This window comes from Chroicocephalus ridibundus, chromosome Z (assembly GCF_963924245.1).
Source record: "Chroicocephalus ridibundus chromosome Z, bChrRid1.1, whole genome shotgun sequence".
Taxonomy (NCBI): domain Eukaryota; kingdom Metazoa; phylum Chordata; class Aves; order Charadriiformes; family Laridae; genus Chroicocephalus; species Chroicocephalus ridibundus.
The window spans coordinates 63,783,115-63,811,036 of record NC_086316.1 but is presented as its reverse complement, the minus strand read 5'-3'; the positions used below and the strand labels follow the sequence as shown (position 1 = coordinate 63,811,036).

Here is a 27,922-nt window from a genome sequence, read left to right as displayed (position 1 = left end):
TGATCTGTGCACAAAAATATTAAGAAGATTAGCCTGCCCTGGGGGGAGGGGGTGCCTGTTACTAAAATACTTCTTAGTAATTTATATAATCTTTATTAAAATAAACAGAAAAATCATTATATGGAATAAACAATGACAGAGTTATTTCCTGCTGCTTTATAATGGAAGTTAGTAATCATAAAGACTTAGAGTCTTTCGAAATATGCCCCAAGTCTGTGTTTACATCCTATGATCTTGAATCAAAGTGAAAAAGCAAAGAGAAGGGAAGGTGTTGATCTTTTATATTATTGCACTAGAAATGCAACAACATTCTCTTTGGCACTGAAGAAGGGTATAACCAATCGAGGTAGAAACTAATTTACTATTTTTAAAGATCCTGATATAATTAGTATTATTAATAATCCCCATTTTGATCAGTCCACTTACAGAGCTTGAAGTTCTGGAATAGCCTTCATTCTTTATACTTGAAGAGTTTTTATTTTGTGCATGGTTTGGAGTGGGTTTTGGGTGTGTGTGTGGGGGAAATTTCAACTCCTTTCATGGAAAAAATGTAGTGAAAAGAAGGAGGTTATCTTTGTCTGTGCCCCATGGTGGAGCTTTTAATTGCTAGTGGAGATTCACCATCATCGTGCACAAGATTGAAGTACCTCCTTCTCTAATTATGTAGATAGCAGATATAAAAGTGTAATTTAACACTACTTCCTGAGACACTGGGAGGCAAAGTTTGCACTATGATGAGAAGAGTAATGTTAACAGTATGTCGGCTTTCCCTGCTGAATTTTAGGCCTTCAGTCAAAGATGTAGCTGAAATATGAGTAAAATAGAAAAATCTTAGAACAAATCTTAAAACCATATGTTGAAGTTATGAATGCAGTATAAACACTTTAAATCAGAATTATATCCAAGGTGAAGTACAAGTACTCTCCACAGATAGGAGGAAGACAATAGCGTAGACGTGGGAAACGGATCTATCTATCTGTTGTCATTACTTAGAGAATTGCTAAAATGTTCTGTCTTCTGTGTATAGCCCCACTTTCAATCTTCAGCATAATGAAACTTTTATTCCCATGAGTTTCATAACATAGGAGTCAGTGATTTTCCATATTCATAAATTTTAACAACTGATTTTAAGACTTTAACACTCGCCAGAGTTTCCTTACATTTTTATCCATCTTTGTAACTTTGCTGACATTCTAAACCATATTAAAAGATTTAATTGCACTAGTATCACTTCTGTACTAAAAGGTAGTTAGGTAAACATTTTTATTTTAGTATCAGTTGGTGAAATGCTACAGTTTTTTATATTTTGTTTTCTCTTCAGTCAGTCACATCATTGCAGTAAAAACTCAAAAGTTGCTAAGAGTACCTGGTTTCTCTGCTAGTTATTCTGACAAGCATTAGAATAGTTGTGCAGTACTGAGCACAGTCTTCATATGAACTAGAACTCAAATTTTCCTGTTGTTACTGGAAAATTGTGCCAGCTGATAGTGCTTCTGAAATCAATTTCCGAATATACTTGGAAGATCAGCAATTGCATACTTTCTGTTCCTGTAAACAAAACAAAACCACCTCCAAACGCCTCCATCCGCACGGTGGAGTCTGTCCAATGTCCTTAGATTCATAAATAGACAATTGTTGACAGCATCTACCTCATTTTTAGCTTAAATAATGCACCAATATATTTCAGTTTTATCATTTGTTAATAAAATATTTACTGAATTTGGGAAGCTGAATTCTCACTATATTCAAACAAAAAAAGCTTACCTGAATGCTGAATATCAATAAAATAATTCTTGTTTTTAACAGACATCACAACCTTCAGCTGCTGCTCAGGAGTCTTGCAATGTATGGCATGTGAACTTAGAAGCCATCCCAGAGTGGGTGAAATGTGTCATTGAAAAGGTAGATCTTTTTTTGCTTGCATCTTTGTCATTCAAAATGTGAAAAAAGTAAGGGGAACAAATTTCAAGGGCATTTTTCTGCCAAGGTCCACGTATATTACAGAGACCTTCTAACTGAGGGAATTTTTCTCAGTAACTTCTATCATTACCAGAGATTTTTTTCCCCTCTTAAATATTTTTTTTAACATATGCACAAAACCTACAAGTGATAAATTCTGTTCGTGCCCATTTATAGGTGAATGTATTTATGTTTATTCACACAAAACCTATAGACTGCTCAGAAAAGGCTTAACATATTTACTCAGCATTGCAGAGAACGCATTTCTCTATAAAAACCTTCAGTATCTTAGCATTCATTTTGTCCTTTAATATCCTGGGAACTCTTGCCTCATTCACTTCAGACTTCTCTGGAAATATCCTGTGGCTTTATGGATAAATGTGTGGGGTTTTTTAAACAATTCTAACTTATCCCCAGATCCTCCTGGTCTCTGAATAATTTTGTGATCGTGTGTTATTTTCTCCTGTACGACTCCTAAATCATTTTACATAAGCACAAAGTCTATTTGCAGGCTGTAAAAACCCACTGCTTCCCAGCCAGTTCTTTTTTGCCATCTGTCCCTGTTCTTAACCAATCTCATTGGGTTTCATGCAGGCATTAGCATATAGATAATCTTCAATAATTATAAATATCTAGCTAGTGCTCCTAGTGACCTTTATTGACCTGCATTTTCTTTTCCCCATCACTGATCACATGTTTTAGCTTCTGTGACTAACCCTTCCCAGTTTTTCCTCTGTGCAGTCCATCATTAAATCTGTGTACCCTCAACTCCTTTTCAGATCTTGCTGATTTTCCCCCTACCACCTCCTCCACTAGTAGGCTGTTACTTCTTTTACTGAGTCAATGCTTCCACAGTCCATTGCCAAACTTACGCTAAATCAGTCCTGGACTCCCTAGTGCTGTACCTCATCTCCCAGTCTCTGGGCTTACAGGACACAGAGATGTCCTTTCTTCCCTACTGTCTCTTGCATTCCCATTTTTGCCAGGCTCCTGGCCTTCTTCCCTAACCTTCATGAATCAATCCTGCTCTCCATTTGAGAGATCCAGGTTACTATTCCGTAGTGTTTTGAGTGCCAGAAAGACTCACTAAAGACGCTAGAAAGGTCTTTTTCCTGAATTTTACTGCCTAGCCCATGGCATCTGGGAAATGGAGTGTGGGAGATTTATAGTAAATCTCTGAACCAGCTTAATACTTCTTTGGGAATGGCATATGCACGCATTGGTCAGCCTTATAAATAGAGAGAGATTGTGCCTCTTCAAGGAATTTTCAGGGATTTGAACGCCTTTGGGCATAGGTAAACTGAGATTTTTTTCTCTAAGTTAAAACATATGCAGATTTAAACAGATTCTCATAGGTGTAATGAAAGACACATCTTTGATACTTTGTGAAATTTTGAGGTTTCAACCCGCAAGGCAGGAGTAAGTTTCTTAAAGACGGGTTTCAAGTATTTTTTTCTCACGTTGCATGTGAAAAATAATCCTTTTTCCACACAAGTCTTTTTTCTGAACTGCAAAATTGGTTTTAGGGAAACTTTCTGAAGCTTTCAATCAGACAAGCATCAGTCATGGAATCATCTTCCCAAACTGCCTTGAAAGACATTTGCAACTGAAAGCAAGGCTTTAGCTAGAAATGTTGGTCAGGTTCTGTATTCATGGCTCAACCCCACTTTAGGCACACTAGTGAGTAATGTGTGACTGGAGTTGTTAATGTTGTTTCTGATCTGGGCTTTGATTCTACAAACTCTTGTGTAACTTTAATCCTCAAAAATGTTTCTGCTGACAGATGAATATATTTACTGAAAATACCAATAGTTGTGCAAATATGTAGGATTTTATAGATCTTTGATAAATATTTTCGTTTGAAAAAGTGCCTTTAGAATTGAAATTAAATTCATAGAATTACAAATAATGAAAATAACTGTCTCCGTATAGACACAGTATTAAGGATTTGTCGTGCTATCTGCACATAAATTGTGTTGTAATACTACATACACCAAAATACAAGTACCATTTCAAGCTTTTGTGGGGTAAATGAAGTAAAAAGCTCTATTCATTTTGTAAGAAATCTCCTTCCACTGTACTTAGTATGCAAGAAATGTATCAGCACTCAGAAGACTAGGCTGGGAAACTGTGCTTGCCAATTCCAGATTAACATGGTAAATTGATTTCACTGCTTTAAAGGATCTAATGTTTTCATTAGTATTTCAGCATTATACTATCTATGGACAAATTTTAAACATATTTCAAAGGCACTACATTTTGAAATGTGTGTTCTAGATTTCTTAGAATTAGTTAGTACTGCAGCAAATAGAGTTTTGACCAAAACATTATTTATGGCGGATTTTCTTTCTGCCGTGAAGTCTCTTTCATTGTGTTTGAAAAACAAAAAGGAAATCCTTTTATTAAAGGAGAAAAGTAACTCTAGTGATGATTTCTTAATCACTTATTTGCAATGAATGTGTTGGATGTTTTTGTTTCTTTTCTTGTCAATAGGCACAGTGGACAATTGGAAAACTGCACTGTCCATTCTGTGAGGCCTGCTTAGGGGGCTTTAACTTTGTTTGCAACACAAAATGTTCCTGTGGACAGTTAGTAAATATACATTTCTGCAAAACTCGGACTGACTATCAGCCAGCTTTCTCTGTTGAATTGGCAAAACCATCAGGAAAACAGTTACCTCTCCTCAAAATTCAGCCTGGTTTTAGCAAGGGTACGTCCCATGAAGTGGAAACTGCAGCTTTGAAAATCAGAAATCAAGGGATTTCATACATGGCCAGAAATAATAATGGAACTGAAAGATTAACAGAAGCACTTTGTCTAGAAGTAAGAGCTCCTGGATTTGAGATGAGAAGTAAAAAACTTCCCTTAAAGGCATTATATAAAAAAAGAAATCTTTCTGCTTCCTATCCTATGAATGATGCCTGCACTGTAAAACCTTTTCACAGAAGATCACGTAGTTTGGATTTAAATATCAGAGAGAGACTTGTTTTGTCACCTGTGTTATATGAAACTTGCAGCGTGGGAACAATTTACCATGGCCAAAATGAAAATCCACTTTACACACGGAGTGGCTTGCAATTGGAGTCCAATAGGAAAGATAGTAGTTCTTTTCAGGACCTATATAGATTGAGTGCTGACAAACTACTACAAAAAAGGTTTCGAGTTACTTCCTTTACTACCTTACTACATAGAGAAACAGAAAGTAAATGTGATTTTGAAGCTACTGGACAATCTTCTGGGAGTGCCATTGCTGATGGGTCACCATTTGTGATGGAGCTTTCTTCACCTACAAGTACTCTAGAAGAGGAACAGTACATCACACCTGTTGGTCTTGTGCAGCCTACGAGTATTTCCTTCAACCAAAAGCTGAACAAGAGAGAAAGAAACAAGTTGAAAAGCTTGAGGAGGAAACAAAGAAGAAGAGAACGATGGCTACAGAAGCAAGTAGGTGTTTAAAATCAATTATGCTATTTTTTAGTGGTTTGGCTTGCTTTTGTAAGATGTTTGTATTTATTATTTATTGTAACACAAATATTTTTATTTGAGTAAAGGATTGTTGCTATTTAAAATATTAGTCTTTAGTAGGTAAATATTTTGTCCACAAATCTAACAGAAATGTTACATATTCTTATCAATTATACAACCATGGTTTCCTTCTTCAAACCGTCTCAAGCAGAACAGAATTAAAGACCATAGATGGTCTTGCAATTTTTGGTGGGAGGGAGGGAGAAGGACCAGTAATATATCTTAAAATTAATAACAGTTTTTGTTTGCTCTGAAATTCAGTAGAAAGACTAATATATGTATGCCTTTGAAAGAAAATTTCTCATCATAAAAAAATACTGTGCGGCCAGCAAGAGCAAACACACTAACTCTCATCACAGATCAAGAAATCGTTCCCACTTTGGGTAGTTATGTCATTGTGATAATCTTCAAATATTCCATAGGTGAAGTGTAGTGACATGTAAAGCTCATGTAAACCTTATTTCACAGATTATTTTTTTTAATGTGATTGCTTTACATTTTATACTAATCAAATCTAATTTAATATTTATGTTTTATTGAGAAATACTAAGCTTATTTGAATGAACTATGCGTAGGTTAGATAGTAAATTGTTTTTATTTGTTTGCAGTTCATGCAATAGGATAGATAGGACCAATAGTTGTTTGTGTTAAATGAAATTATGATGCAAAAGCACAGTATATATAAGCCTTTGCACAGTCATGTCATCTGCAGTTTCTCCAGACACTTTAATCTTTGTTAGACATTACTTTCAAGAATGAAATGTTGTACAGAGAAATAAAAATATACTTTTGGATCTTTTTAAATGATGGTTAACCAATTCCTACATTATTTTTAAGTTTCATAGAGCAAATGATATACAGTTGTTAAATCTGGTATGTCTAATCAGTAAGCATACAGTTTACAAAGTACAAAAAATTTAAAAATAAGTATGTAAAATAAATCATCTGGTTTCAAAAAGTAGTATTACGGGAAAATATTTTGGTTTTGCATTGATTAACCTTGGTGAAAGTCTGTGATCATGAGATGGGGTATTTAAACAGGCCTACTTCTCAGTCGCTGTGTCAGGCAGCACGTGTGGCTGGTGCAGCTGTGTTTCCCATCGCTGTGGTATCTTCCCAGGAAAACTGCATCTTCTGTACGTTCTGATATGTTGCAAAAGGGGATGCTCCTCTGCAAGGCACTCCTTGTCGTGGCTGCTTCCCTCTTGTGTGCCAGTCTAGATATCCTCCCTTTTCTTGCAAGTTCCACTTGCTGTCCTTTTTCTTCATCATTCTTGACACCCCTCCTTGTAAAAATATGCATTTATTATAGCAGTACTTATAACAGGAAGCTGATCTGTGGTACTTTTTTACCATTTCCAGCATACTTACCACACAGGCTTAAGCAATCAGATAGTAAAACTTCGCAGAGAGAAAAAGCCTTTGAGTGGACAGAGTGAAACAGTTCTGATAAATGATAATGGGAAGTATTTCATTTAACTGCTCTTTTAAGAAGTATTTCAGTGCAGCAGAACCTTGATGTGAGGTGAATCTCCTAAGCCTGTTAAAGGTACTGTGCATCTCATTTTTATCTTTAAAGCTTTTCTGGTGAGCAGTCTGAGAGAACAGAGCTGTTCAGGCTTTGGAATTTCTTTGTAAATGCATAGGCTGCTTCTCTAGGTTTATTTTGCAATGTGATAACTTTACCCGTCAAACATTTTTTCTGTCTTGCAGTAAGCCAAAATGTGCCCATAAAAGTTGTGTTGTGGCAGAATGCTCTCTATGATTAAGTTGAAGCATATAAACCGTGGATTGTGAATTGGAGTGATTCTGTGAGCTCCTGGCCTGCGCTTGCCCCCCAGATGCCTGCCCTGATGCAGGCTCTGTGGAGTAGGTGTGGGACCGAGCTCGGCTGCTGACAGCAGAGGGACCCAGGATCCCTCTGTCTGCTCTGCAGGGGGAAGCTCTTAATGCCTGTGAGGGGGATACTTGCATTTTGTCTGTGTGTGTGTGTGTGTGTGTGTGTGTGTGTGCGCGCTCTTGCACATTTGTGTTTGTGGGGGGATTTTTAGGTTTCTGGTCTATTTTTAGGGTATGATAATAACTACTTAATTCTAGGAATTGCCAGTACTGATAATGGCTCTTGTTATTGTGGGTATAGCTAAGAAGATGAACTATTTCTGTTATAGATTCCCTTTTGTGTGTATCTTGTTGTATGTTTGCATTGTTTGCTAATGTCTGAAGCTTGTAATAATTTTCTGAAGGATCTCAGACAGAAATATCATTTGTGGCTGCTCCAGTTTTATTTCATTTCTCTTCACGATCATTTTACATAGAGGAAGACTATGTAGCCACCTTCAAACCTGCAATATCCTCTTGGAAATGGTCCTGATCCATCGGAAAAAATATTGTTGTCGTTTTTGCTTCATTTTATAACTTGACACAACATCAATTCTTTTGTATCTTTTTTAAAACACGAAAGTTTTGTCTTACAAAGGTGACTAGTGGTCAGTTTTCATGAAGTGAGTTTGCTTTCATGCTCCCAGGATAAACAAGTGGATTAGATACTGCACTGTTTATCCACACTCTCAGGTGCTGTTATCTTGCCCGGCAGCCTTGAGTTTTCAAGTCCGTACTGATGTTCTCTAGCAAATGACAGTCTTGTAGTTGAAGGTGCTCAGCTTCAAAGGTATAACTTGTGACCTTAGTTCACTTAAATCTATGTTTGTATCTTCTTCATCTGTACATTGGTTTATAATTCTTTTTATTGCTTTGTCATGTTTGCATTTAAACTGTAAATGCTTCAGGTGTCTCGTTATGTGTTTATGTACTTGGATTTCAGTCACTCTTTCTATGATGATACTCATAACAAAAGTTATCCTCAGACTGCTTATGGATTCTGCTTATGGATTCCTCATCTGGCTGTTGGAGGGATAAAAGCATTATTTAGTGTTGGTACCAAAGTGAAGCAGGAGGAGAAGGAAGTGAAATGAAATCACAGCTGGAGGAGGCAAGCAGTAACTGCAAGGTCTCAATTGTGACCTTCGTTAGGGAAATACGAGGCCCTGGAGAAGTTACTTACAGTAAGGAAAAAGGAAACACAGGAGAAAAGGGGCAGTCTCATAACCTGAGATCTGTACCAAAAGACAGTGGTTTTAATATGAAGTAATGTTCAGTTGCAGTGACTGACTAGCTGTGAATCCTCAGGATTAAGACTGAGGGATGCAGTAGTGGGAGAGCATTTTGACACTGTGCAGCTCGTACTGAATCCGCACCAGCTTTCACATTCACTTCCTCAAATGACTGTAAGAGAAGGGAAGATCAAATATTGATATAAACCTTTCCAGCCTGGAAAAGGTGGAAACTTTGATTTCAGTGTTCAAAACCACTCCTGCTCTGCATAAATTCTCAAAATAACATAGCGATTTTTAAGTTCCATAATTAACCGGTTGAACTTATGTTTAAAGCACAATAAACTTTGATATAAGGAAGACTGAAGTGCTTCTGTTTTAACTTGTAGTTGCAGAGTTCACAGTCCTTGTCCTGATATATTTATGATTTACTCTTTCTGAAATAATAGTATTGCACTGATGGTGCTATGGCATTAATGGTTTAAGAGACATTGAGCAGCAAGGCTGCAGGGTGTTACATGCGCATCCTGTTTATGGTCAAAGAAGAAACACATGTTGTGTATATTAAGCCCAAGAATTTATTCTTCATATAACTGAAATCTTAAAAGTGTGATTATTGTTATTCCAGATTTAACTGTTAAAGAAAAAAGAAAGAATAATATGCACTCATTTGCTCCTCCCCCGTCCCTGCGGTTCTGCCCATGGCACTGCGTCTCAGGGCTGGGCGGTGGCAGCAGACCTTGGGGTCTGGTGGGAGGGGTGTTACTGCCGCTTGCCAGCATCTGGAGCCCTTCGCTGGGAGCAATATGATGTTCATGTTGATCGTTTCTTTTTCGTTACCCCAGAATCCACTTGAGATCATTTTTTGCATGTTTGGTGACACACTTTTATACCTTTGCTCTTTCTTCAGTGGTCTGCAGCTTCATGCTACATCCAGATTACCTGATGTGGTGACTCTTATGTATGTAAGATACCGTTTCTTTGTTCTGTTTGTCACCCTTAAAACCAACTCTGTCCAGGCCCAAGTCTGCATTTCTTTAACAGACCCCTGGGAAATTGCTTATAGCTGTTGTGGTCTCCAGTGCCAACCCAGTGCCCCATCTCATGTGGCTCCATGCCAGTACTCCTCCATTGTGCATCCTGGGTCTCTGTTTCTCAAGACCTCCACTGTCTTTAGCAGGCCTGTATTTCTTTACACTTCATCATTATATCAGAGTTGTAAATATCTCATTCTACATAGAATATCCTCTGTCAGTGGTTGTACCATACAAAGATAACAAAAGTAAAACAAGTTAGCCCCAGGCGTCTGATCAGTTAGAGAAATTGCTTTCGCAGCTAGATCACGTAAAACCAAGTGGGAGGCAGGGCAAGGGAAGTTCAGCCAGAGAAGCATGGCCACCCTCGGGCCCCAGGGCTGGGCCCCAGGACTCCCAAGTTCAGTACAAAGCTTGTGGCTGTTCCTAGCAGCAATACTGCATTACAGGGCTACGTGGTTACAAGTAAGAAGCAGCATCTTTTTTAACTAGCTGATAGAAGGAGGGGAGAAATTCTGGGCATGAGCAGCTTCTGAGCCAAGGCTTGTCTATCATTGCTTTTTCTTTGATTGTAACTATTGTTACTACATGGCGACTTCTGTAATTAGGAGATTAATTCTGTCACTGATTATAAACTGGATTAACAAGAAGGTATTAACAATGATGGATTCGTGCTCAAATGCATGACTTACTTTTGTTGAATTGCAGTTGTGGTCTCTATGGAGGTTGTATCTGAGGGAAATAGCACGTAAAATCTGCTGGTTTCTGAGATGCATCTGGAGCTCCTGTTCCAAACCTTTAGACCCCAACTCTTTAGAATTTAATTACTTTTAGCTGCAGTCTTTTCGTGCGGTTATGTGTGATTGCAGCTTTTGAGGCCGTTGTCTGACCTGACCTCTTCTACTGTTTGATATGTCTTTTACACAATTTGGTATTAATAATAACCAGTGGGATAGAGAGTCATGCAAACTTGCCAGGAATTGGTCAGGAAGAAGCTCTGCTTGCCTTCTTTCATGGATTGTATTGTAAACTACTTAACACTTCACTCATACGGTGGAAAAGAGGGAAAATTACTCAGGGCACTACTACTGGATAAATGTAGCATATCAGGATTGTCTCAGTGTATCTCTGTAAACTAAAGTTTTTTCTGATTGTCTTGAAGCTACAATATATAGACTAGAATATACTGTACCTACACTGTCATAATATACCTTTACCGAAGACCAAAATAGCTGGCTGTGCTGTGAATGTATTCCTTCATTTAAGTGAAATATATAAGAACAAGCTGCTTGTCTATAAGATACTTTCAGAATGTATAAATACTATAGAATAATCTCAGCATAGCAGAAGCCTGAGCTCTTGTGCATTAAGTGCCTGTCTTGCGAAGGGGAGATCATCTGCTTCTTCATGTGTCAGGCCAACGTTGGTTGTTAGTATGCTAAGAAGAGGCAATGCTTTTCACTGACCTTTTTGTACTTTTCCAGCATCCTTGGTAATGTGTAGTTTTTCTGAAGAGAGACACACAAAGTCTGCAAATGCAGTCACCTCTACCTGAAATAGTAATGTTTTACCACTAGTGCTACAACCCTAAGAATCAACAGCTGGGGTGATGTGCCATGGCATGGATAAGATCCTGATCCATCTTCCCAGGCATTGTATCTTGCTGGACAAAAGCAACACAGGAAAGAAACTAAGCCCAGTTAAGTGAGTTATGTATTTTATTGTTGACTGTCAAAAAAGTGGGTTGTTTTAATAAAGAGCATACGGATCATTGCTGCTGTTCCAAGGTTATATTGATTGCTAGTCCAAGAAAATCTTGATGAGCAGGCTAGAACTATAGAAATACTGTATCCTTTTTTCTTGTATAAACTGTAAGTATTAGGAATTATTATTTTAGGTTTCCTAGAGGTGCACGGCCAGCGTAGATCATAACAATTTATGAGATATGCTGTCCCTCAGCTAAGACAGGCAATAACCCGTTCATGGAGGTGGGTTGCAGTGGTGTGTCGTTAGGTGCATCCCATAATTACAGCGTGAATTCTTATTACACAGATAGAGTGAAGAGCAGACTACATTGCAGTTATATAAGATTACTTGTAGCAGATAAAAATCAAAGTCCAACAATGGTATGAACAAAAATACAAGAGTATTTTCATATTTATGAGTTTTACTGTGTATTACCAGAAGGACCACATCAGATACAGAGTAAGGAGAGAGTTTAAGATGAGACTTTGCATATGAAAAGAACTTAAAATTTTATAGAATTTTGTGCCCCAGGCCGGTAGTCCTTCACTGCTACAAATTGTTACTGATGCAGTGACTAAGAATTTGAGTAAGTTTTATATTTCTAATTGGTTTTCATGGTACTAAACTCTCTGAATAATACATACAAACTGAGGTAAACTAAATGTTGCTTGCATGGAGATTTCAGTAGAGGGTGGGGTTTAGTTCTTCAAATTCAAAAATAATTTTTTCAGGAAAAAAGGTATTCCTAACATAGGAGAATTAAAGCTCCCCATCTTTTTTTTAAAGAACTATTTCTTCATGCTTTGTAGTGGTCAATCTATCTATGAATGTGTCTCATCCATGACCTCTTTTTAAATTTTATGGTGTTTTTTTTTCCTCGTGTTGAAGTGAAGAAGTTGGTAGTCTTTTGGGCATATGAATGCCTTTTTCATATCCAAAGTATAAACTTATACCAGCAAGTTAAATAAAACTTATTTTAAAGTTTCCTGTGTTATAATCTAACACCCTTATGGCTTTAAAGCTGTGACAACATGTATTTTTTAAAGCTAGCTATTGCTGATTTTATTTGGTACAATTCTTCTTCTGATATCATGTGCTTCCCTAATGCTTTATATCAACACCTAAATTAAAGTGATCATATATCAGAAGGGAAAGGTTTCCTTTATAGATGACTTGGCTAAAAACATGCTTCATATTTAATACAATTTAGAATTATGGGGGACAGAATGTGTGGTGGGTTTTTTTTATTTTCTTTCAAGAGTATATATGCTTTTTGTGAAGATGCTAGAAATCTGTCAGTTCCCATTATTAGTAATTTGCAATGAAGTTTCTAATTAAAATTATTTCACCTTTCATTTGAGCAGTAGGACATTTGATGTGTTGTTTCTAAAGACTGGAGATTGCAGTATGAACAAGAAAACGTTTGGCCATAGTGAACATGCAGAAAAGAAACATTCGTATTCAGTAATGATCTCACATTTTTTAAAATGCCATCAGTCAGAAAGAGGCATATTCGTCTTCATTAAGTAAGGCGTCCTCCCCATATTCTTTATAAAAGAAATACAACAGTTTGACAAAAGGTTAACCAAATCTTAATCCTCTGTAGCTCAAAAAGTTGAAAAATTTTAAGTGGTCTTATTTTCATATTTTGTATATCTCATTTTCCTCTATGTAGAGAGTAAGGAGAGCTTGCCCTACTTTCACTAATCAATTTTGTATGATTAGTAAAAGTATGTACAATCAAATAAATATTTGACGTTATGAACACTTACTCAAAGAAATAAATCATTTGATGCTTCTCCCAACTTTTAATGGCATTATCTATTTCATTTATATTTTGTTCAATAGCTTTTAAAAGCCATTTTGAGTTTTGATTATGATTTAGACTTTTTGCTAAAGTGCACTGCTAATACAGATTCTGAAGCAAATTGCGGGTAATTAGCTAGCAGCTTGAGAACTAAAATGTGGTCTTAGCTAAGGGAAACTGAGAGGAAGCAACTGGTGAAGAAAGATGAGTCTGTAACTCTTCCCTAATTACAAGAATTTTAATTCACGGTTTAGTAAAAGCTGTATAGAAAGTGAAGAAATGTCTAACAAAAAAAGGGGGGAAGAAAAAGCAATTCCATGGCCTTTTTTTAAAGTTAAAATCAGAAGGTCCAAGTAGATCTAATTTATAATATCTCAGCTTCCATTTGCAGATGAAAATTAGTATGTCTCAGGAAGAGGAGTGCTAGAATTACAGTGCAACTCTGGAATGCATTTTAATGGAAAAACAAAACTCCAACCGTGTGCTTGCCCAACTATTATTCCCATCATTCTCATGCAAAGCAATCCATGGGTTAAGAAAATAAGTCATAGAAAGCTATTTAATTCATAACAGAGCAAAGAACATTCATTAAAACATGAAAAAGGGCTTGACTTCACAGGCATAGTGAAGGATGAAAAAGCATTAAATAGTGAAAGAAACTGTGCAATGTGAAGTGCTACATTCAGTGGGCTCCCTGAATTGGAAAGAGTAGGTGATTTTGGAGCATTCTGACTGTTTTCCAATTGGATATAACAGAAGGTTTGTTGTAAAAAAAAAAAAAAAAAAAAAAAGGCACGTATGATTAGAATGAAACATTAGTCCTGAGGTTATGCTGAGTAAAAACTCAGTGCCAGTCATTCATATGGAAATAAACTTACATTCTTCATTTTTCTGTGTTTCCTCAATATTTTTTACCCTCTTTGTTCATTTCATCCACAATTTATGGTGTAGTAAGTTTCATCTTGGAATAACTGCTCGTATTTAGGAAATTTAAGGAAGTTGGGTAAACGTAGGAGACTCTTAAGTGCTCTAATTTGGGAAATGCTGTACATGAACATTGCAAAAGGAAAAAATACCACTCATAAAACAAAAGTCTGTAGAAACCAAGCACTGTGGTAGCAGACCTGCCAGCACTGGCACATCCAGTCCTAGATAGGACCTGCTGTTCTTCAGTCAGGTTAATTTCCTTATATTCCTCAAGTCTGGTGCACAGCAGATATACTTAACTTATTATACCTGTAAAGATCACAAAGACTTAATCTTGCATCTTACAGAAGCTATTAAGTATATTCCTCCCTGTTAGCAGTAGAGTTGGGGTTTAGAGAACTACTTGTTTGTTTTATTGACAAGATTGGAAAAGTAGGATTCTAGAATAGCAAAGAAGCGTAGCATTGCATGTGGACAATTGTATACAATTCTTATAATTTGCATTTTTCCCAGGTCTTAAGTGGGTTCGGGGCTCAATCTCACTTGCTACAAAACAGGCAAGGTTGTATGAAAAGATATGTAAAGAGATTGTTTGAAGATTAGATACAGGCAGACCGGGCAGTTCCTCTTGCCTGCATAATGACACAGCTTGTACTGGTAAGTAGTACTCCCTACTTGTAGGTGAGTCCAAAATCCAGACTGAAATTAGAATGTTAATTATGTTACAGTAAAGAGGAATAGTGATTTTGGTGTACTAGCAAAATGAATTTTGATTTTATGCATTAGAAAAAATGCTGAACAGAAACAGATTTCTTCTGGATGATCAAATCTCTTCTACAGGGAGCTACTAAACTGAAAAGCAGAACACCATTTTTGTGGTTGCTGTGGCAATATGTTGTTTCCCTCTGCAGCACAGCACAGCAGACCAATCTGGTTTCTAAAAGTAAGCTGTTTTAGGAGGATATAAATAATGCATTGGAATTACTACTAGATGAATCTTTCTGCATTGAAATCTGTTAATCTATGGAATATATCTGTATTTAGAATGGTATTAACCACTGTGTGGATGTCTGTCCTTTGGATTTCTTTTGTTCAAAAAGTATCCCAATTCCCTTTAGCTTGAGTATAAATGTAGCATTGACTACTGCACTGAAACTTTTTTTATATGACTGTGAGCAGTGATGAATTTTAGAGACATAAGCTGAAAAGTAAAATATGTGACCGACAACAGCAGCAACAGATGTGATGAGGATTTCCTGGGATTAACTTGATCCACTGTTAGTAAAATACAATCTCACTTTTTAATGGACAGCCGCCGTAGGAGGTGGTTGCTCAGCCAGAGTGATGAGATGGTCTCCCAGTTGTTCTCCTCATGAACTTCTGTGAAACCTGCCTCAGTTAGCAGTGGAAGATCTTAACGAATTTTTTCTCTACCAGCATGTTATATTACTCTCTGTTTCACTTTATCCATACTACTCTTTCATCACCTTCAGCTACAAAGGTACATTTTTCTCTTGCTTCTAACACAGATTTTGTTCAGAGTTTTGAATCTCAACAACTCCAGTGATCTGGTGAGATGAGATTGAGGGTATCTGTTTATCCTGTGCTTTTGGCAGCAGTTTGTCTCTTTTTGCCCTTCCTTGACCTACATGTGGTGCCTATCAAAAATCTTAGGACTGCTGCAGTTGCTTTTTTGAAATCTCATGTGCATTTTCGCATCATCTTGTCTTTCATTTCTTATTTTAAGACAAGTTTTTTTCCTTCTTCTGTCATTTTTCGAATATGGGTGTTCAGGTTCTGTGGGAGAAGACTCGCTGTATTTTTGCATGCAGTATGCTTTTTTCATCATTTATTGCAGGTAAAGTTCAATTGTTCAAGTAATTCTTCGTGAAAAGCAGGCAGAAAGTGTGATTTTGAGCACAGTGGAAAAATCTTACACTTCAAAATGGATATCGTAAAAAATGTTTGTCAGTATTTTCCTAGCCATATAGATGAGGGAAGGGATGCCCTCCAGAGGGACCTGGACAGGCTTGAGACGTGGGCCTGTGCGAACCTCATGAAGTTCAGCCAGGCCAAGTGCAAGGTCCTGCACCTGGGTCATGGCAATCCCAGGCACAAATATAGGTTGGGCAGAGAATGGATTGAAAGCAGCCCTGCTGAGAAGGACTTGGGGGTGCTGGTGCATGAGAAGCTCAACATGAGCTGGCAATACGCACTTGCAGCCCAGAAAGCCAACCGCATCCTGGACTGCGTCAAAAGAAGCGTGGCCAGCAGGTCGAGGGAGGTGATTCTGCCCCTCTACTCCGCTCTCATGAGACCCCACATGGAGTACTGCGTCCAGCTCTGAAGTCCTTAGCACAAGAAGGACATGGACCTGTTGGAATGGGTCCAGCGAAGGGCCACAAAGATGATCAGAGGTCTGGAGCACCTATGCTATGAGGACAGGCTGAGGGAGTTGGGGTTGTTCAGCCTGGATAAGAGAAGGCTTCAGGGAGACCTCATAGCGACCTTCCAGTACCTAAAGGGGGCCTACAGGAAGGATGGGGAGGGACTCGTTATCAGGGAGTGTAATGATAGGACAAGGGGTAACGGTTTCAAGCTGAAAGAGGGTAGATTTAGATTGTATATCAGGAAGAAATTCTTTACTGTGAGGATGGTGAGGCACTGGAACAGGTTGCCCAGGGAAGCTGTTAATTCCCCACCCCTGGAGGTGTTCAAGGCCAGGTTGGATGGGGCTTTGAGGAGCCTGGTCTAGTGGGAGGTGTCCCTGCCCCTGGCAGGGGGTTGGAACTAGGTGATCTTTAAGGTCACTTCCAACTTGAACCATTCTATGATTCTATAACATCCATAATGTGCACTAAAATAGTACATTTTAGTACCATAGGTATTGAAACCTCTAGAGCAGGACCCCTCAACTAGTAAACTATGGCCCAAATGTAGCTCATGTCACCTTCTGCACTCCATTGTAGCCCTGATACTAGTTTGTAAGAGGTCCTTTGTGTGTGGAGACAGAAGAGACCTGGCACAGACAGAGCTAGCTGGAAGTTCGCTGTGAATCTTGAGTCCAAGAGTAGCCTAAGAAAGTAGAGGAAATACAGGTTTTTTTCTTCAGCTGTCTCTTGTCATGCACCTGCTGTGTTGGGTAGGACTACAGCTGGAGGTCGTAGAAGAACAAAAGGTAGTGGAGCTGGAGTGCAAATGCATGTACTTTTCCTGCTTCTAGTGTGCTTTGTTTTGAAGCTGGACTATAAAGAAGAAAGCAGAGTGGGGTGAAGCGGAGCAGGCTCTCTGGAGGCTATGACATCTTACGTACACACAAGTCAAATCTAAGAAGTAGAAAATAGAGACAAAGAGTGGTGCCTGTCAACTCACACTTATATTTGGATGTTGAGGAAAGAGGCCACGAGCTTGTGGGGGCATGTGGAATACACAGAATGGACAGTGTAGTGTCTTTTATTCACTTGGGTCTATGTTTCTACTTTTAAGAAAAAGGTAATTTAAGACATATTAGTAAAAAGCAAATTGTGTCCATTTCCGTGGTTTGTCCAAGAACATCCTCTGTATTTTCCTATAATCTTATGAATTTCTCTAAGGAAACCCTCCTAGTTTAGTGTAGAGCAATAACGTTGAATTTCTTTGATTTTATGAAATTTTTGTGTTTAGCGTCAAATTTATTCAGAAAAACCCAATGCTTTGTCAAAATTTTATTTCAGCACAAATTTGTGCTGAAGTACAAACTTCTTAACAATGCCAGTAGCTTTCCTTTCCTGTTTTTGAGCCTGTTGGTGCAAGATCCACCTTCTATGGGACATTCTTCTGGAAGCTCACTAGGAGTTCAGCGCCCCTGCTACTTTACAGCTTGTCCTTTTGACAAGTTTACTAATGAAGTTATATTTTTTGGCACAAGACAGAGCAAAAGGTGTGATACTTGTACTCTCCTGAATCTTGTGCCCTTCTGCAGGGTTCCTACTAGCAACTTTGTTTAGGCTGTGTGAAGAATGCCAGCCTGTCAGAATGGTGGCCTGGCACAGTGGATTTCTGACTGAATCAGAACTTTTCAGGAGTTTTGTTTGGCTTTTGCAAGGAAGGTATATGACTCACTGTGCCAGTGATTTGCTATTGCAACGTAGTTTTATGAATGACTTTCTAGGCAATTTGCACAGTTCTTTGTTCAAAGTACCAACATATTCAGAACAACTTGGCAGTGCCAAAATATGCCAATATCTAATTATCTCTTTAGTTTAAATGATAGCGTGAGTAGGCAATGTAGGCAGTGGTTTCATTTTACTGTGGGTGAAAAGGAATCTCCATACAATTCTGGCCACAGCTGTCTACTACTCTTGTTTCATATGACTCCACAGTACTCTGATTCAGAGAGGATAAAAAGGCAAAAACTAAATAGTTCTCTTATTGATTTTTCTGCCATGTCAGCTCATGCTGGGTTCAGTAAGTTTCTACAGCCAGCATAAGAGTATAGTTGGAACTGTGTGATTGGAGGTAAAGAAATGTTAGTTGATAGGTCAGCCGAGCTGTAACATGAAAGCATGCCTTTATATGCTTATTATTTTTGCTAACTATTCATTTGTTTCATGTTCTAATAATCCCACTAGAAAATGTGCCAATGTTAGAGTTCTGGTTGTTTGCAGTCATATGGTTTCCTATCAGCAAATCTTCACTTGATAGATGTTTCTTATGATAGCTATAGCAATGTAATTATTCTCAGTGGAAATGTATGACACATTATCCAGAACTGATTTGCTGCTAAGGGAATTGAGGGCTAATGCGTAATCACAGTATATTGATACTCTGACTCTATAATGTGACTATAAAACCTGATCCATCTTTATCTTCATAAATTTTTAAGATGAGCTTTTGTATCTGCTTTGTAGCTTTTGTAGCCTTACGTACTTAATGTATTTAATAACTCATACCTAAATAATGAATTATTCTAACCTAGCATGTCCACTGATACATTGCTTTGCAGTATAGTCAGGGAGTTTGTCTTTTGGCTCTTAGAATTTTTTATACTGCTATAAAAATTACGGGGTTTAGGGTTTTTTTTTTGAGAAGGACTACTTTTTCAACAGCAGAATCTGAAATGTTATTCAAAAAATTAAGAACTCTGAAGGTAAATGTTCTCCTCTGTGGTATACAAGATCTTAAAATATTGGGGGGGGGGCTGGGATGGGGAGGTCAAGTACCATGGAAAAGAAGCATGTATTGATTCTTATTTAATTAAGATCAGCTTCAGTAACTATGCAGTACCATTCATGTAGGGGTATTTGTAAGAGATATTAATAGAAATATTTATTTGTTTAATTCCAAATGGTCAAATTTGAAACCCCAGTTCCAGCTGTCTGTTCCACTTGTGTAATGAAAAGTAATTGACAGTGATCATTTTACGGAGCACTTCTTAGGCACTAAGAACAGCCTGCCTATCTACTTATGTACAACCCTCTTTCCACAAGACACTGAGCATATTCTTGGGTTAAAAAATATGAAAAGTACAATACAAACTATGTATCTGGTGATTCCAGTGTTTCCAAAGAAACTAACGGGTCTAATTCTGTGTGGTACACTTTAATATCCGCCCAGTAATGCAAGAACAATGAATAGGAACATCCTATCTAGTAATTGTGCCTGGGTGACCTGCATGCTGATAACATCAGGTAACCAAAGTCTGAAGATGTACCCTGAGGTTAACTGATTCAAGAAAAGACAAATTTTCACTCTCATGTTTGGCCCCTTACTTTTGTGCTAAGTGTAGCCTGAATGGACATGACAGTACATCATAAACATAGTTATAATTAACTACTCTCTACAAGTATTTTTGAAATTAATCTGAAATTACAGAAGTTATTATATTTTTATCATTTGATAGAAGAAAAAATGTCCACCCATGTTTTAATAGAATCATAGACTCTTCATGGTTGGAAGGGACCTTTGAGATCATGGAGTCCAACCATACACACACACAGAAAAAACCCTACAATCTCTGCCACGAGAGCATGCCCTGAAGTGCCACATCTAGACGTTTCTTAAATACCTCTAGGGATGGTGACTCAACCACCTCCCTAGGCAGGCTGTTCCAGTGCCTGACCACTCTTTCAGTAAAGTAATTCTTCCTAATATCTAATCTAAACCTCCCCTGCTGCAGCTTCAGACCATTTCCTCTGCTCCTGTCATTATTCACTTGGGAGAAGAGGCCAACCCCCACCTCTCTACAGCCTCCTTTCAGGTAGTTGTAGAGGGCAATGGGGTCTCCCCTCAGCCTCCTCTTCTCCGAACTAAACATGCCCAGCTCCCTCAGCCTCTCCTCATATGACCTGGTCTCCAGACCCCTCACCAGCCTGGGAGCTCTCCTCTGGACACAATCCAGCACTTCAATGTCCTTCTTGTACAGAGGGGCCCAGAACTGAACACAGTACTTGAGGTAAGGCCTCACCAGTGCCAAGTACAGAGGCACGATCACTTCCCTGCTCCTGCTGGCCACGCTATTCCTGATACAAGCCAGAATGCTGTTGGCCTTCTTGGCCACCTGGGCACACTGCTGGCTCATGTTAAGCTGGCCATCCACCAGCACTCCCAGGTCCTTTTCTGCTGGGCAGCTTTCCAGTCACTCTTCCCCAAGCCTGTAGCGTTGCTTGGGGTTGTTTTGACCAAAATGCAGGACCCGGCACTTGGCCTTATTAAACCTCATACAGTTGGCCTTGGCCCATCGATCCAGCCTGTCCAGGTCCCTCTGTAGAGCCTTCCTACCCTCAAGCAGATCAACACTCCCACCTAGCTTGGTGTCATCTGCAAACTTACTGAGGGTGCCCTCAATCCCCTCATCCAGATCATTGATAAAGATATTAAAAAAAACTGGCCTCAAAACTGAGCCCTGAGGGACACCACTAGTGACCAGCCGCCAAGAGTATTTCACCCCATTAATCACAACTCTCTGGGCACGGCCATCCAGCCAGTTTTTAACCCAGTGAAGAGTACACTTGTCTGTGCCATGATTCTCCAGCTTCTCCAGGAGAACGCTATGGGGGACAATGTCAAAGGCCTTACCAAAGTCCAGATAGACAACATTTAGAGAACTTCAGTCAGTGGCATTTTAATTTTATCCCTGTAGAAAAATTTTAATGCCAAGTCAGTATTTCTGAAAATTAGAAATATGCTCTGAAAAAGTGAGTGAGTTCTGGCAATACAAGCATAGCTTTAACTATTGCACTGCCTAATTGATAACAATTATATTACATAGTAGCATGCTCTCTTGTATTTTGTCAAGCAATGAAAGTATTTTCCTGTTGTTGTTTTTTTCTTAGGAATAGAAGAATTACGAAACACGGTCCACTGCAGTAAGTGCATTGAAAAATTAGCAAAAGGTATACAGCAATCTTATTTCAATGCTGCAGAGTTGCTATAGAATATTGCTATAGCTGTAATGCTAAATTATGATGTCAAATATGTGGATACCAACAATTGCACAGTTGAAAGTAAAAAGTCTGGCAATATATTAAGGCTAATTCTTGTGCTTGATTCATTCTGTCCATGAGGAGGGCTTGGTTTAGCTTAGCTTCATCATACTGCATTAAATATTTGTTCCAAAGCCTATGAACATTATTTCATTTTTTTTTTCCACTAGTGTTGTTTTGGAAAAGACTGCTTTATATCTAAACAATAGCCATCATCACAGATGATTTGTAGCCTACAAATTGTATTACTTGTTGAGGTACGTAAGCTTGCTTATGCTAGTCACAAATTGGAAAAAAGGACATCACATTCTGGAAGGACAGAAATGAAGTTAAATGTAGAAGTGTACCAGTGTACAGTTGCAGTCACACTAAATACACAGTGATGGTGCCTAAGAAGCTGTAAGAGCTCCCCATAAAAATTGCTATATCGTTTGTTTTAAATATTGCTAAATTCATACCAAACCATTTGGTTTGTAAGCAACATTTTGTTTAGTGTGTAGCTTTTCTGTAGAAGTGATTTGTAGCATTTCCAATTAAATCTTTAGGAAGTAGTGTATCCTAGCATCTGTTTCAGAGAACTTCAGAAGTGTTAGATGCTTTTCAGTGTAGGTAAACTCAATAATCCCTGCCTCAAGGGCATGCAGTTTACTTTCAGTAATGCTTCAGTGGAAGAAAACAGCCAACTTGAAAGGTGAAGATCAGCTGAAGTAAAGCATGAAAATTGGAGAAATAAAATCAAATGCTCAACAACACCTTGTGTATGAAGAAGCACGTGACCAACTGAATATAATTAACAAAATTAGAAATAAATAGTGTTTTCTTTACTCACTGTGACTGAAATAGATGCTGTGGAGACTAATGGTTAGACAGTTCAGGGAGGTTACTGCGGGAGAAAAAACTATTGGAGGCTTGTGGGAGAAAAAAGCATGATATGGTGAGGCTAGAAACACCGACAGACCAGGGACTGTGAGATAAGATAGATTAGATATACTAATTCAAATTTAAATTTGATCTGATGCAAAACAAAGCATGTCATGTCTTCCAGGTAGAGGTTTTTCTTTGTGAATACTGAGCACAGCATAGGTACTTCATCTGGAGCACGAGGAATCCTGGGGTATTTCAAGGGATGGAAATGATGAAAAACACAAGTAAAATGGATTCTCCAACCATGCTGTAAAGGCACGTTGTTTGTTGCATGTATAATCGTTCTGGGTCTGGCCTGGCCAGTGCTGAACTCATGTCCGATATGCCTGTGTCAGGGAGCAAGCTGAATTCTGCAGGTGCTCCTGCGTTCTTTTGCTGTCCTCTTCAACATCACAGGACGATTGATGTGAATGCGCTGAGGGCTACATTCAAGTCGATTCCATGGTTTACACCGTCGAGAAAGAGCACAATGCAGGACCATCTGAGAGCTTCTGTATGAATCATCCTGAATCCAGGCAGGCTCACTCAGGGGTCTTCAGCATACATTCCTCTTTCTGGGTTCATCATGCAGAAGTATTTGAGCTAACATTGCACAGAAGCGTCTCTGATATGCTAAATTTATTTCTTCACACCATGTGAAAGTGACTAGACTGCTCATGTATCTAACTGGTGCTGAAAGCTTAAGATCAGCTTTCATGTGATTCTGGATATGTCCTATGAGACCTGCTAGATAAAAATGGCTGTACAAAGAGCCAGTTGTCTTTGCTTTGTTGACAGTTAATCACAACCCAAATAGACATCCCAGAAACAGATAGTTGCCCATGCAGAATGCGAGATTAGTCCATATCAGAATGGCAGCAGACAGTGGCTAGTGATTTTTCACAAGATATTTCCAGTGTTACAAAAGGTTAAATTTCAAGAAGCAATGATATGTTTGCTTAGCAGGGCATTTACGGTATTCTTCGTTTTGTTACATGACCATCATACCCAATTGCAAAGGTTTTCTTTTCTATATAAATATGTATGTATATATGTAAGTATATGCCTGGTGCAAACCGCAAATCATCTCCGATTTGAAAGATCATAGTCTTATGAAGTATTTTCCTCAGTTGGGTTAAAAGCTGCTGCATCGATTGTGGTATTATGGAGTAGTCTGAATTATTAATTTAGTTTCATTTGGCAGGTAAAATAGTTTTTAATTGATGATGTTATAAAAGATGATATATGGTTTCACAGAGCTGTTATCTGCATTTTAAAGATATTAATGAATATTTATTGCTGAGTATGTATAAATTATGCTTAAAACAAAGCATAATCTGGAACCAGAAATACATACTTGACAAAAGGACAGTTCTGTGAAAATAGTCTTATAAAAATTGGAAGTACTTAAGAGGCTGTAGTTCAGGTGATAGATTTCAAGTTTTAAGTTCAAATAAGTCAGGCACTTAGACATACTAGGTATGTCTGTAATTGCTGAAAGAGGACCAAGGAGTCATCCTCTGGCCTGAAGCCTGGTGGCCCTGGTCCTGTCACTCTGCTTAGAGTTCACTCCCCACAGAGCATACTTGTTGTGTCCATCGTGCAGGTCACTTGTGTGTGGGTCAGAGCCCCAGATGGTGCCCTGCAGTCTGAAGATGTAATCAGGTCTTGGATGTCTCCTTTATCAGGTCAAAGTGGCTATATATGCTACAGTGTATCAGTGTGGTGGTTTTTGCAGCATGAAACTATGCGTAGGTATTGCGTGTCTAAGAGTATGGTCTGAGCATGTGGGGTGATATTTGGGATGCAAAAGCTGTAGTTGTATAAAGGAAGATGTGTCATTCTCCCCTTTCCTATATACCACAGTTCGTCCTGCAAAAATGTTTTTTTCTGTTAACTATTCTCGATTACTATATGTTCCCCTACCTGTAAAGTAGTTTCTAGCATAGTAAATATAAGTATTCAGAATGCAGTGCTTCTAAGCACTTGTCACATGTATAAGATACAATATCATTTCATAGAATCATAGAATGGTTTGTGTTGGAAGGAACGTTAAAGAACATCTAGTTCCAACCCCCCTGCTATGGGCAGGGACACCTTCCACTACACCAGGTTGTTCAAAGCCTCATCCAATCTGATCTTGAACACCTCCAGGGATGGGGCATCTACAACTTCTCCAGGAAACCTGTTCCAGTGTTTCACCACCCTCACAGTAAAGAATTTCTTCCTAGTATGCAGTCTAAATCTACCATCTTATGGTTTAAAACCATTACCCCTCATCCTATTACTACACTCTCTGATATAGAGTCTCTCCCCATCTTTCCTGTAGGCCGCTTTAAGTACTGGAAGGCTGCAATAAAGTCTCCCCGGAGCCTTCTCTTCTCCAGGCTGAACAACCCCAACTCTCTCAACCTGTCTTCATAGGAGAGGTGTTCCATCACTCTGATCATCTTTCTGGCCCTCCTCTGGACCCGTTCCAACAGGTTCATGTCTTTAGCTCCAGGTGGAATCTCACAAGAGCGGAGTAGAGGGGCAGAATCACCTCGACCTGCTGGCCACGCTTTTTTAGATGCAGCCTAGGATGCAGTTGGCTTTCGGGGCTGCAAGCACACATTGCCAGCACACATTCAGGTTTTCATCCACCAGCACCCCCAAGTCCTTCTCTGCAGGACTGCTCTCCACTCATTGCCCAGCCTGTATGCATGTTTGAGATTGCCCTGACCTTGCACTTGGTATTATTGAACCTCATGAGGTTCACATGGGCCCATCTGTCTAGCCTGTCAAGGTCCCTCTGGATGGCATCTGTTCCCTCTATAGAGTATCTGCCACACCACTCAGCTTGGTGTTGTCTGCAAACTTGCTGAGCGTGCACTGAACCCCACTGTCCATGTCCCCGGCAAAGACATTAAATAATACTGGTCCCAGTACAGACCCCTGAGGGACCTCACTCGTCACTGGTCTCCACTCGCACATCGAGCCATTGACTGCAGCTCTTTGAGTGTGACCACCCAGCCAATTCCTTATCCACCCAGTGGTCCAGCTGTTAAATCCATGTCTTAATTTTAGAGGCAAGTGTGTTGTGTGGGACAGTATCAATTACTTTGGCCTTTTTATAACTGGTAATAACTTAGAAGTATTATTTTGATTTTGCAAATTAAACTGATTTTGTATTCTTCGATTAACTTTCTTAGATGCTGTCTCATCTTTTAAAAAACTAACGTGAATGTTGTTTGTTGGCATCTGTATGCTGGCATTTTATATTGATTATATAAAGCCCTATCTAGTAAGTTTGTATATTTTGAAACAGGAACACACATTGTATAGTGAGATGTTATATGGACTTAATTTTGTTTAGCAAACTAATACTCAGTTGATATATAGTTCCAACTACTCTGAATATTATTTTAGAAATACTAGGAAATGATAGAGCATTCTTTATACTCAGGAGTTAACATATGCTTCTTTCTACATTTATGAAAATTGCATTTGTAGTGTATAGTATGTCATTTCAGTCTGCTTTTCCCAGGATGTGGAAGTACAGTTTAACTCTGTAGGTTTCTGCTGCAGCTGTGCAAATATTGTGCTAAAGAATGGTTTTCACAATTTCTTGTTTTTAAAGGGCAACTTATGATGACATCTCATATAAAAATTATAGGGGTAAGATCTAACTGTATTTTATTATATTTTAGTATTGGTTTGGGATTCTTACAAGATCTTTTAAAATAATATTTTAAAGTGCTTAATATGAAGTGGTCTCTTCTGGCATTTTAAAAATAGCAGTTGAAACTCAAGGTTTATATATACTAATGTAAGGGGCACTGTGTGAATGCACCGTGATTGCAGACTGAAGAACTATTAAAAACTTGTGTACATCATTTGCTTTAGTACACAGAGCAAAAAATATAATGCTTTCTTATATTCCTTAATTGTATAATTATCTTCGACAACTATGTAACAGGTGACTTTTTTGTTTGAGGTTTTTATTGTTTTCGAAGGAAAATTATTTTGTGATCTGTATTCCTCTTTATTCCTGACAAGATATGGTCTTTGGAAGAATAACTAAGCATTTATTTATTAATATCTGCTCAATACCTTCAGGGCTGTGGTGGGCTGACAACAGCCAGCAGCCAAACACCCACCCAGCCTCCCACTCACCCCTCTCTCCCACAGCGTTGTGGGACAAATAGAAGGAAGGCAACAAGATTCACGGATCAAGATAGTGACAGTTTAATAGGGAAAGTAAAAGCTGTATGTGCAAGCAAAGCAAAAGGAGGAATTTATTCACTTCTTCCTGTCAGCAGGCAGATGTCCCGCCACCTCCTGGGAAGCAGGGCCTTAGCACACATAATGGTTACTTACACAGAGAAACGTCATAACTGCAAACGTCCCACTTTCCTCCTCATCTCCCTGAGGATTTATTGCTGAGAGTGACATCCTGTGGTGTGGGTCAGCTCTCTTGGCTATATCCACTCCCAACATCACAACATGAAGCCCACCAACAGCTTACTCGCAGTGGTGGGGGGAGAGGAAGCATTGACAGTGTGCAAGCACTGTTCAGCAATGCCCAAAACACTGGTGTGTTATCAGCACTGTTTTGGCCACAAATACAAAGCACAGCCACATACGGACTTCTAGAAAGAAATTTTCTTCTTTCTCTTATTGGTAGGTGTTTTTTGACACATGTTCATGCTTTTCTCTGCACTTTCTTCCCAGCAGCATCTCCAGTTCCCAGCTGAGTCTGTTTCGCTGCCATTTCATACCCTATGTATCCACTAAATGATCCGTGGTTAAGTGACTAAAGTTGACAGTGATGGACTTCAGAGCTAAGGCTGCACTCAGGCTTAAGAAGGGCAGAGTTCGCATCACTGAGTTTTTCTTTCAGGTTGTCTCCACCAGTTAAATTTTATTACTTTTGAAGGTTTTTCTGCAGAATGAGGGCTAAAAACTTCTCTTTAGTAACAAAATGTTGGGTGCTAGAGGATTTGAACTCGTCGTGTGCACTTGTAAGTATTTGTACTGGTCTTACCCTTCACAAAGGCTTTATGTCAGATCTTCTGCTTGAGGGCTTTAGCTTGCATCCTTTAAGACCCAAAATAAAGTCCTAGCCTCCCACTGAATGCACTGTGAAAGCCATAAAATGAGAAGTATGTAGCCTAACAACTTTTATTCTTTTTTAGATAAGCAGGTCTTCGAACAATTTAAAAGTGAGCTTCATTGCTCCGAACGTGCCCTGCTTTTGCCTGAAGAACTGATATAAATAATACATCTAAAAATGATCAGTTTGTCAGCTAAAAACTTACATTAAGGAGGCAACCAACCCAGCACAATCAAACTAAATGACATTGGTTCACTTTGTGTGCTTTACTGTATTGGGTCTTTTGTCTTTGCCTGTTATGTTTTCGCATTAGAAAAGACTTTTTCCATTGTGCTAAACTAGGACGTAGGATG

At 38.7% G+C, this 27,922-nt stretch overlaps 1 protein-coding gene across 2 annotated transcripts in view; it reads left to right on the top strand.

The window, feature by feature from the left end:
- RNF180 (ring finger protein 180) overlaps positions 1 to 27,922 on the top strand; it is a 75,513-nt gene that overhangs the window by 7,642 nt on the left and 39,949 nt on the right. For both annotated transcript variants that reach the window (XM_063321063.1, XM_063321062.1), the window contains exons 3-4: positions 1,807 to 1,902; positions 4,453 to 5,403. In XM_063321063.1, coding sequence (XP_063177133.1) covers positions 1,807 to 1,902; positions 4,453 to 5,403 — 1,047 coding nt within the window. The remainder of the gene's footprint in view (positions 1 to 1,806; positions 1,903 to 4,452; positions 5,404 to 27,922) is intronic.